At 42.1% G+C, this 12329-nt stretch overlaps 1 protein-coding gene across 2 annotated transcripts in view; it reads right to left on the bottom strand.

Annotated features, from left to right (window-relative positions):
* CDC40 (cell division cycle 40) overlaps positions 1–12329 on the bottom strand; it is a 31326-nt gene that overhangs the window by 18611 nt on the left and 386 nt on the right. For both annotated transcript variants that reach the window (XM_017667142.3, XM_073220788.1), the window contains exons 2-3: positions 10522–10608; positions 5253–5382 (exon numbers count right to left, since the gene is read on the bottom strand). In XM_017667142.3, coding sequence (XP_017522631.2) covers positions 5253–5382; positions 10522–10608 — 217 coding nt within the window. The remainder of the gene's footprint in view (positions 1–5252; positions 5383–10521; positions 10609–12329) is intronic.

Raw genomic sequence — 12329 nt, forward strand, 5'->3', positions numbered from 1 at the left:
CTAGCTAAAGACTAATGGGAACTTCTTTTGGGGAACAGAAAAAGACTTGTCACAAAACATACTTTTCAAACAAGCTGAAGATGTAGACGCACAGCTCACCCTCATGATACGCTACAGAGAAACCACCTACTGGCTATTAGCTCCCTTGCATATAGGTGTTTCCAGTATTAAATCACGTTACTTGTCACAAGGGAGCTTGATCACCGAAAGGCAGCTTTGGACTAAGGTCTCTGAGATCACAGGTTCGAATCCCATGAGTTACTTTTATTTTTCACCTCTGATGTACAGAATAGTTTTCTGTAAAGGATCTTTTGAGAGTTCTTATAAGGCTCATACAAAACTGAAACCAACATACCCTAAGTTAAAGATCCCCATCTTACCCTAAAAATGTATGCAGAATGTACCTCCATCTGGAAGGTGATTTATAGCTATATAAATGGTGTTGCATTGTGTGTGCGGAGCGATGGAGTGGGGCGTGGGGAGGGAAGGGAGGGGGACCCCGGTCAGCACCACACCCAGTCCGGCCTGCCAGCCAGCCTTGTTTCTGAGGAGAGGAGCTAGTGCCGTCTTCCTTTCCGCATCCTCGGTGGTGAAATCTCTCCTGTCACTGTCACCATTACCACTGCTGGCCCCACCCCAGGTAGCTAGTGGGTAACAGCACTTTTTCCTTTTACAAAGTTAAAGAAGTTAACATTGAGCTCTACGCCCTACGGGAAGTCAGACAATGACAGAACAAGACACACCTCAGAATTCCAGTCCACTTAGTTTCCTACTATCCTACATCTCAGGTAAGTCAATAGATATGCATTTTAGTTCTGAAATTATCTCATCTAGCTTTCTGAAGCTTATTTCCCATTTTATCTTTTTAATGGAGTTAATGTCTACTTTATTTCTTTTTAGTCTTATTTGTCATGGCTCTGTATCAACTTTCTAATTAGGTCCTTAAGATTATTAACACTAATATCCCAGTAGGTAAATGAGATGAGATTATAAGCAATTTGCAAAAGAACAGTCACAAACATGGAAAAGCTTTCAGCCCCACTAGTAGTCCAAAATAATAAAATTAAAATAAAGAGGTACAGTATTTTATCAAAAAAACAGAGGAAAACCGATCATATGGATCCAGGACTTTCGTATGTGGTGGTGGCAGTGTAAGCTGAGAGAGTTCTTTTGGAAAGCAATGTGACAACATGTGACAAAAGTTCTAAAAACACTTATATTCTTAGACCTACTTCTAGGAATTCACCTTAAGAAAGTAATGAAAAAAAAACAACAACCCATGAAGTTTTATGCCCAAAGATACTCACTACCACTTTGCAAAAAGCATTTTACCGCAGTTTAACATATATATATATATATATATATATATACACCCACATTTTAAATAGTGAGAACCAGAGCCAATCTGAAATCCAAGACACAAGGAATGCTAACATGATGACGACATCTTCAGGAGAGTATTTTAAAAAATCATTTTAAAGTGGTTGATAAAGAGTTTCTAATACTGAAGTCAAAACCCCATTAATAACAACTATAGTGAAACTAACGTGTTTGTTTTAAATTCTATTTTAAACCCCCACAAACTGGAATAGAGAAAATTCTGGGCAAAATAACAAGAGGAAGAGAAGAAAGCTCCCTGAGAAGCGCGAACCGGGGCAGCCGGGGACGAGGCCGCGGGGAGACCAGGGCAGAGCGCCCAGCAGGCCACCGAGACGGGCGGCCAAGCACGGCGACTGCGGGCGGGGCGCCCGGCCGCCGAGTCGGTGAACGGGAGGCGCGGGGGGCGGTCCCCACGGCAGGGGCTCCGCACGCCGGCGCTGCGACGGGCTGAAGCTGCCACACACAGGAATTCTCCAGAAATGCTACGCTTAGATTCTAACGTCGCTACAACTATCTAAAAATGGGAAGAAAAGTAGGATCGGCGTGTGTTCTGCATCCCGGCGGCCACGCAGCGACGAGTATGGCAGTTCGCGTGAAGCTGGGTGCAGGGCCTCCTCTCCCCGACGCGAGGCAGCGCAGCGGAGAGGCGAGGCAGGCCTGCTGCCCGGGGGCTTTGGGAAGGAGACGGGCTGACGGGTCACTCACGACAGAAGAGTGGACAGGAGTCACTGCCCAAAGTCAGACAAGAACTTTCTTGTTAGCGAGGGTTAACGAAAGCTATTTGCTTAGTACCTGGGGGTAAAGAAAAAAAGAGACTGCTGGACCCGAGGTTGGCTAGTTCATTAATTTTAGTGCAAACAAATTGTTCTCAGTTCTAAGATTATCTATCACAAAGGAGACAGACCAGAATTTTCCTGGTCTTGCAACTGGCTGCTGGATTCCAGGCTGCCTGACACAGGGCAGTGCCATAGTCCTCTTTTATGCCTTCAACCTCTGTCCTAGCCCACCACCTCCTAACAGGGGAGGGAAAAGCCCAGCTGTTTAAAAAAAGCCTGATTTACAAACTCAGTTCTAAAACCAAAACTGAATAGTTTTAAACACTTACTCTTGCTATAATTTAAGAGGGAAAGTAGTTATCAGTACTAACGTGATTGGATTTTTTTGTTGTGTTTTACATTAAAGGAGACTTAAGCTATCTCTTACTGCTTAAGACCTTTCTAAAGTCTAAGAACACAAGCAAGGTCTTTAAAAGTCTTTTACTATAGGCTATAATGTAATGAATTCAGGCTGAGTGGAGCAGACCTTTTATGAGCTGCATATATGCTTCATTTCTAATGTGATCCCTTTTTCACGCCATGGGTATCATCATTTATGACCATTTTACTGGACCGGAAGCGTCACTGGCCCATTCAGATAGTTTTGGAGGTGTCCAGTCTGAGCGGTGACTCTCGGCACAGAGTCAACTCTAACCCTGTCATGGTGAAATATGACCCAATATCAGACAACTGTTGTACAACCAGTTCCCAAGAATATGTCATAAATAAACTAAGACTATCTGTACTAAACCTCTGAACTAATTTATACTAAATCAGTTTGCATCACTCACTAAAAATTAGAAAAAATTAACTTTCCAACATTAGAATAATTATGTAAATTATGATATAGGCAAACAGTGGACACTATGGAGCTCTTAAGAAGGATAAGCTTTGAGATTTATAAAGTAACACTGAAAAATGCTTATGATAGGGCACTAAATAAAATAGTGAGATACATAATTTTCAGTACAGAATGACTACAGCTCTGTAACACAAATATGCATACCTAACAGACTTGGAGAGATAAAGACCATAATCTAAGAGTAGGTATTTTAGTATAGTGGGATTATAGGTAAGCTTTTCTTCTCTGAATGTTAAAAATTTGTTTACATTATTTTTAATGAAAATAACTGTCATTAAAAAGCATCACTGAATACATATTTCGCATGATGCTGTTTCCTTTACCTTTTTAAAAAATCCTACCTCATGATAATGGAAGTTAATTGTAGACAGGACAGAAGAATTTGTTCAGAACTTAGAAAGACCTCCACTATAAGAACAGAAGGGGGAGCTGTTAGAATTGTAACTGCAAAGAAGACTAAAGAAAAAAGAGACAATGTTGCTGATGTCTAAAAACGTGACTATCAAAGTTTTCTTTATCAATTGCTCTTTTGGGAAAGAAACATCAGCATAAGTGACTCACTCATAAAGACCACGACTAGGACAGGCATAGAAACATACTTCGCTCGCCTGCCCCACCTGAGCTCTTCACAGCTGGTGATGAGTGTTAGTCAGTGGGCATGTGGACTAGAGACCAGTGGGCAAGCCAGCACCACACATGGGCAAACCCGGTACAAACGACCAGGACCCGTGATCTGGGAACCACCAACAAGCACATTATGAAGACCACCTTCTTTCAGAGGGGATTCCCGATCTTGTATGCGCATTAACTTTCTGAAACCCCACCACTGATAGGATGTAATGAATTTACACAACGAATTTGTGGCCATTCTATTTCCTGATGCCCCTGAGTGATCAACAAGAATATTTCAGAGGTAAGATTTGAGAAACAAAGTAAAATCAACCAGTGTAAGAAGATAGACAATGTAACCTCAACACTATCCTGTCATTTATCAACTTCTACAGCAACTTCCATATAATGGACCATCAATAACAAGCATTCATTACCAAGTACAACAGAGAATATTCTGTTTTTAAGACCACAGAATATTTCTAGTACTTAAAAATCATAGCAGATTTAGAATGACAGCTAAAATAGTAGTTCACCTTCCCATCTGTGTAAGTATTTACAGATGTGTATAAGAAAACACATTACCTGCCCTCCTACACTGTTGGTGGGAATGTCAATTGGTGCAGCCACTGTGGAAAGCAATATGAGGGAGGTTTCTCAAAAAACTAAAAATAGAAATACCATATGACCCAATAATTTCAATTCTAGGAATTTATCCAAAGAAAACAAAATCCCTGATTCAAAAAGATATATGCACCTCTAGTTTATCATCACATTATTTACAATAGTCAAGATATGGAAGCAATCAGAGTGTCCACCAATAGATAAATTTATGAAGATGTGATACATATACACAATGGAATATTACTCAGCCATAAAAAAGAAATCCTGTCACTTGCAAAAACATGGGTAGACCTAGAGGATATTATGCTCAGTGAAATAAGCCAGGCAGAGAAAGACACACATTATATGATTTCACTTACTTGTGGAATCTAAAAACAAAACAAAATAAAATGAACAAAATAGCAGCAGACTCACAGACACTGAGATGAGACTGGTAGTAACCATGGGGGAGGGGTTGGGATGGGTGGGTGGGGAGGGGGAGGATGATCAAGGGACACAAAAATCCTCAATCATGACATAAGTTGGTCATGGGGATAGTAGTACAGCATGGAGAATACAGTCAGTGATTCTGTAACATCTTCCTATGTTGACAGATTGTAACCGAACTAGTGGGGGTGAGGATTACATATTGTGGGTGACTGGTGAACCACTGCATTCACATGAAAACAACCTTAAGATTGTATATCAATTATATTTCAATTTTAAAAAAGCCCTACAAACTCATCTCCTTAGTTTAACTTTAATTGTTTAACTTTGACAGGCTGTGATTATTCTGAAAAAGAAAAATAGAAATGATTGGTGCAACTCAAAAAGAAGAAAAAGAAAGAACAAGGAAACACACCACTCATTTTGAAGGAATCCAGATTGCTAAATTTAAAAAGCAAGAAGGTAAAATAAATTTTCACACACACAAAGGTCACTTCTAATAAGGTCAAACTTGAAACTAAGTTTTATCACCTTACCGTATGTGGCAAAAGTTCTTCTTTGCTGTTCAAACATAAAATCATTGATATGAGCTGGTTCAGCATATCCAGAAAGCATATTTCTAGGGGCAGCCATCTGCTGCGTCCTAAAGGGATTTTCTGGTCCAAACTGCAATGTTATCAGAAGAAAAAAAGAAAAACTCAAATTCTGAGCGTAGAAAGCTAATAACTAGATCTTCGTACAATGTATTTGCAGCTCTAAGTCATCAGCGCAAGGACCCTCTTTGGGAACGCGCTCCTCTCACATGGTCAGTGCATCTGGGCAGCGGCCGATGAGCTGTCCTTCAGCCCCCCATGGGCAGCAGGAGAACCAGCTCACCCGAGCACAGGTGCGGATTCTCGGACCTAATCAATCAGAGCGAGCGACGCAGTGCCTCGGTCACACCAGCCACACTTCAGGAGTCCCGCAGCCCCGTGCGGCTGCTGGCCGCCCCGCCTCCGCCAGTGCTGGGAGCTCTGCTCGGCACCTGCTGTCGGTGACTGGGGGTTATTAGGGTTTCATCTAAACCTTGACTGGGGGATTTCTGGTTACTTTATATCCATAACGGCACATAATTTTTTCAAGAAAATACATGCTTCTCCTCCACTGGACAGTGAGTTCCGTAAGGTGGACTCAGAATCCAACAGTTACATAGTGCCTGGCCTGTACTAATCAGGAACTCACCAGGGTTTTAAAAGAAAGAATAAAATGAACCTCTCACTTTGGAAATAGTGGAATTAGGATATTTCTATTTGAACTCTGGAAGTTCTACTGTCATGATGAAATAATTGACATCAGAACATCTTGGGTCACTACCGTCAGAAACCACCTTTTCTATGACACACTTCCAGACCATAAACATAAATACTGACCTTCTCTTATTAAACAGAATGCTGCCTTCTCTAGATATCACCATTATACTACGCAAGAAACTCTCAATTTAAATGCTAGATTTGCCTTATGACTTTTCCTGCTTTAGAAGAAAACAAACCACTACACTATTCCTTCATACCGATAGCTTTCATTTCTGTTTGAAATGATTCAATTTTAAAATGTCTGATTTAGATATAAAACTTCCATTATTTATTCTAGGTTATAATAAAGGACATAGTGCAAGACTCTGCAGCCCATGTTAATTCTTCCTGGGCTGATGGTTGGGAACGTAGGGGAGAAAAAAATTCTAGAGTACTGACTGCTGGCAGTTACGGGTGACTTCATTCAGCCACGAGGTTTATTATAAACATAATGGACACCCATAAAATTAAGGATAGTAATTTAAAAGTCTCCTAGATGCTCCAGTTGCTCTAGTCTGTCAGCTGTCATTCACAAAGCAGCATCTGGTATTTCTGGGGGGCAGGAGATCTAAAAGGATTAAAAAAACCCATGTCTTTATTGTTATCCTGTTACACATAATAAACTAACAATCATTAGGTTTTTTTTTTTTCTTTTTGAGAGGGCATCTCTCATATTTATTGATCAAATGGTTGTTAACAACAATAACATTCTGTGTAGGGGGGTCAATGCTCAAGGCACAATCATTAATCCATCTCAAGCCTAATTCTCGTCAGTCTCCGGTCTTCTGAAGCATAACGAACAAGCAATCATTAGGTTTATACTTTCCAATTTAAAAAAGGAAACTACCTTTTCCATAGTCTTATTTTATTAAGATTTTACAAAAAGAGCAATTCTTCTTAAAGGTCATATATATCAAACCAGCTTCATCTTTTAAAGAAAAACTTTCAGAATTAAAGAATTGGTTTCTACATGAATACTGATCTGTATATTATAGCTCAGAGTGTTATCTTATATGTGGTGCTATACTTAACACAGTCTAAAGATTTAAAAGTGCTTATGTTCTATAGATATTTAAGCTGAGACAACAAAACCTTCTAAATGATGTAGAAAGCTGTGTAGTGGAAGATCCGTCTACTTCTGGCCCACCTCAGCTGCCTGCTTACTGGCAGCTATTAAAGCTGCCCTCAGAGACATTTAATGCCAGCAAGAAAGGCAGAGAATATTAGTCAGCAGAACTCGGCTCTTCCCACTCAAAAAATATCTCCTAGATGTTCCTGGTGTGCGAATATTCATCTCTTTTAATTCTGGGTTAACCATTAAAAAACAAAACAAAGCATATAAAAAACACAGAAAACTGATTTCCAAATACTTCTTTTAAACTTTTTGTAATTAAGAATAAATTTGTATTCAAGTGAACTTGGAAAATACATATTCAAGTTAATTAGGTATCAACATTTAATAGTTTTTAGCTAAGACAACACCCAAGCACACCATAGTCAGTTGTAATCTCTCATATAAACAAACATGTTTGCACATTAATTAAGATCACTACTACCCCCAAAATGTTTCCAAGGCAGCTAAGTATCTTTACATCTTTCACCTCAGTGAAGTGACTTATTTATGAAGTTGGAAGAAAAGCATTTTTAATTTGTTAAGACACTGGATGAAAAATCTAAGCGATCTGCAAATTATAAGGCAGTAGTTCTCAAAAGTCTTCAGTAGGTAGAGGGTGACAGTTGATGTCTTACAGTATATTGTGACATCATAGCAATTAAAATTTGTACGTACAAACTGACAATATGATATCATAACCATAAGTTCATGTAAGAAAACAAACAAGTTACTGAACTAATAATTACACTTTGATTGCTGGTACGTTTTTCATTAATATTTATTGTAGTTATCAGAGCTTAAACATTTATAGACAAAGGTTAAGGTGAGAAGAGTCTCTTGATTCTCTTAATTATTTTCTGCAAAGTTGGAAAAGATCACCACAATTCACTTTATCGTCACACCTCAATCTTACAGGACACAAGCACAGTTTAAATAGTAAACTAGTATTTCAGCAGTTCCGGTTCTGCGACCTGGGGCCTCAGTTGCCTCATCTATAAAAGAGCTGAGCTACATAATTTCTAAGGTTCACTCATTCTAACAATATTTATAGTAGCCCTTACTGCCAGATTTTTAACAGTTCCTGGAATTTTTTCCCTCAACTTTTATATGTTTTCTATTCCTAAAAGTACTATTATTTTAAGTCTGAAAAGCTTCCTGAGGCTTATGGGTTTTATATGAATCTAGAGAAGCTAACAAATACACTTTTCTCTAACTAGACCCAAAGATTTGAGTGAAATGAAGAAAACAAAGTGAAGAAGAATAGCCATTAGGTCGTCAGGTTCCACCTGTACTTCAAGGAAGCTTATCTGGACAGTGAGGTAGACGGTTAGGAGAGGAGCTCGGTCGGGAGGGAGGGACAGCATTTGATAAAATGAAATAGCCCAGTGGGTCAGCGGACTGACCCAGCAAAGCCAACGGCCTAAGGGCGCACCCTGGGAGCTGCACCACGGCCTTCCAGTTGGTCTTCCGGCTACAGGGCAGCTGCTAGGAGTGGTACCGACTTGAAGCCCCAAATGACGTCACCTGCTGGCAGTGTCACCTGACTGGATTCCCCGCTTCGACATGGGGTGCGAGGGCTCACTTCACAGGGCTGCAGTGGCGCTAAAGGAGATTTAGGAGACGCTGGAGTGCGTGGACACACGAACCCCTCAGCATGGCACCGGGCACACAGCAGTAAAGGCGGCTTCAGTCCATCACGCCTATTCCTGTTCCTGACCTCCCTGTAAGCCCTTCCTCACCCCTCCTGAAAACTCAGCTTTGACTATGCCACTGCCCCACCACAGGACCTGAGAACCCTGTCATCTGGGAAATCAAGACCAAACGCTTTGCTTTGGCCCCCACAGCCTGCACAGTGGTACCAAACCGCCACTGGAGTCTCACCTCCGTGTCCCTACCGGCAACGGCCAGGGCATCCTGCTCTTTGGGTCGTCTACGATTTCCCTCAAGCTGTTCTTTTCCACCTGGAATCTTTCCTCATAAAAGCTTTCCTAGTCTCAATGCCGATAATATATATATATATATATATATGTACCAATAAAGGTTACCATTTCATAGTATCCAAAATAAAAAAAAAAATAGACCTCAGCACTGACACAGGAACATCGTAGACCTCACCACTTCAAACCTTCTCATTTTCTGAATTCAGCAGACCTATTTTACTGGGGTACTTTTACATTTAAAAATCATGAAGCATATATGTAATATACAACCTCTCTTTAATGTGTCAGCTGAAATAGTGTCAAGGGATATGAGATGGCTTGTAGTTCGACAGGCTAGAAGGATTTAACAAATAATGGAATAAACTTTAAGATGTGCCACGGTCCTAGAGCATGAGAATGAGGTTTCTGCCCACTCACTGCACACCCAAGAACGGCTAGAGCTGTCTACACACACGGTACGCCGCGCTACGCATCTCAACTGGCATTTTTTAAGTGACTACAGAAACCTAAGCAGACAAGTTATATCAAAGAGCTGTATGACTCTGCTTTATTGAAAATAGGACAATGACTATCTGCTAAAATATGAAAAATATTAAAAAGCACCTCTTTCTCCACCAAGATGCATCTTTAAAGTGCTTTTCCAAGATCCTGCTTCTGAAGTTGCCTTTTTTGGTTTAATAATGACCATTTTTTGGCATCTCTATATTGTCAATCAAACATTCTTTCCCTCCTTTAAAGGCAAAATATCTAGAAATTTAATCTTTTCTACAGACTCTCCTAAATGGGTAATTTTCACTGTTCCTGGTTATTTTTTCTTCCTCATCTCCTTTTAATGCCTCCATTACCATTTGTCATCACGAGAAGAAGGAATCCATGAGACGTGCTCCTCAGAGTGGGCGACGAACCCTGCCTACATCAGAGCGGCGGCCACGTCAGTATGCACCTCTTTTTGGAGTTTAGCACGGGAACATTTGAAACTAGATGTTTCATAATATACTGTGCACTGATGATGCTAATAAACCAAATCTTTTTCCCCTTACAGTTAATTTGTAATAGTCCCTTATCAATGCCACGAGCACGATGTTAACTAAGTTCACATATAAGAATCAGATATTTTATGATTTCCTTTTTCAAGACACAGTTCCATGCTACCGGATAGTTTTATTTTGGCAAATAAGCATCAGTGGATTTCTTAAAGTATTCTCACAAAAGCATATAAATGATTTAAACTTTTGGAGAATAGAAGGATGTATTTTCTTTTTTTGATATATAATTGACATATAACGGGATATATATTTTTTGAAGTTAAATAGTATATATACTTTTGTGAGGAAACTTTCAAAAACTCTTCGTTTATTTGTCTCTGCATAATTTAAATACTTCGGCAAAAAGCAGAATCTTAAATATAACGTTTTCTCACCTCAGGAGCAAACATTGTCTCATAGGTGGGATTATACTGGACCTCCTTGACTGCAGGATCCAGGTGAACTCCGGTCTCCAAGTCTTCCTAAAAGAAAACCAAATGAACATTAGAGAGCTGACAAGTAACTATTTTAGAGGCTATATTAAGGTCTGACGAGCCCTTTTAATACTAATTTTATGATTATTACACTAGTGACACGAGATAAATAATTCTAATAATCGAAGTCTAATAAAAGTCATGTACAAGGCTATAGAGGTTAGAATGCATAACAAAAATTTCTTCCTTTCAAAATATCAACTTAATCCTGTCTGAACAACTTAAATATTTCTAAGTCTACTCAAAGCTGGGTACCAGTGCTGTCCCTACTTTACAGATGAGGGAACTCGGGCGCACAGCAGGCGCCCGAGGCAGGGTCTGAGTTCTGGCAGTCTTGACTCCAGAACCCGTGGGAACCGCTCCCCGGTGCTCACCCCAGAGTCATCAGAAGCACACCCTGAGGCCGAGGGCAGGGGCGGGCATGAGGGCACAACGGGGACTGAGGGCAGAGGCCCAGGAAACACCAACGCTGAAAGGGAGGGCAGAGGAATGGCGGGTGGACGGCAATCGGAAGCCAAAGGGAAAGTCACACGGAGGAACCATGGGAGCCTGACGTTCAAGTCAAGGGCAGAACCTGGAGCCTGGAAGGCCTGGGAGAGTAAGTGTCCCCAGGAAGCTGGGGCTGGGCTGCACTGGGCTGAGAAAATGAGTAAAGCGGAAGAGCTCTAAAGCGCTGAGCTGGAAAAAGAATGAAGATTCAGGAGGTGGCCAGAGGGGTGGAAGTTCGGGGAGTTTGTTCTGTTAAAACGGTAGGCGGATTCTAAGTACTCTTTCATTTCAGATGTCCATTAGTAAAGACTAAAATTCATAAACAAGTCACTAAAAACCTGTAAACGACTTCAGTTATATAACACTAGACTCGGGAGCATCTTCAATGCGAGGGCATTTTTGCACTCTCCCCACATTTGAGCTCCTGATCACCCCCATCGGGCTCTAATGGGCCTGGACTGCCGACTGCGGGCTGCTCTCCCCGCCTCTAGACACACCCACCAAGCTCTTGGCCACCTCGAGGCCTCGGTCTCCTTCACCTGGACACGCCTGCCGCACCTCGCGTACCACAAGGCTGCTTTTTCAGAGAGGCCTTCCCGGCCGAGTCATACTCCAGCCTTACTCCCCATCACAGAACTTCACTGTCCTCCAAGGCACTCAATCCGATCGGTACCCACTTCCCCTGCGCACATCCTCGCGGCTGCCCGTTGCACCAGAATGTCTGCTCCCTGCACGCAGATGTCTGGCTTTTGGCCTCCGTGTCTTCAGCCCTTGGAACAGTTCCCGGCATATAACGTGTTCAATAAACATTTGCTAAATGAACTGTATAACCCAATTCCTCCCTCCATCCCCTTCCTCGGCTGGGATCACGCAGTTTCTTAAATCCAAGGCCCCTTCTCGCTACACTGGCGCAGCGTCATCACGAGCGCTTTCACAAGTCGGGGCACTTGCATCGGAACCCGGCCCTGGGCTCCCAGGTCTGCAGCGCTTCACTTCACCTTCGCAACGGTCCTCCCGGGTACACGAGCCTTTTGGGGCGGCCTCCGCGCAGAGGAGCGGCGGCGGCGGGCGGCGGGCGCCCGGCACACGTTCACAGCGGGGCCGGGGCCGCAGCCTCGTCCCGCCTCCGCACAAGCCCAAGCCGGCGCCGCTCGCCCGGGGGGTCCCGAGTCGGCCCTGCGGTCTGCGCCGCCGCCCGCTCCGGGCCGCACCCGAATAGC

Source organism: Manis javanica, chromosome 13 (assembly GCF_040802235.1).
Source record: "Manis javanica isolate MJ-LG chromosome 13, MJ_LKY, whole genome shotgun sequence".
In the NCBI taxonomy this organism is placed as follows: Eukaryota; Metazoa; Chordata; class Mammalia; order Pholidota; family Manidae; genus Manis; species Manis javanica.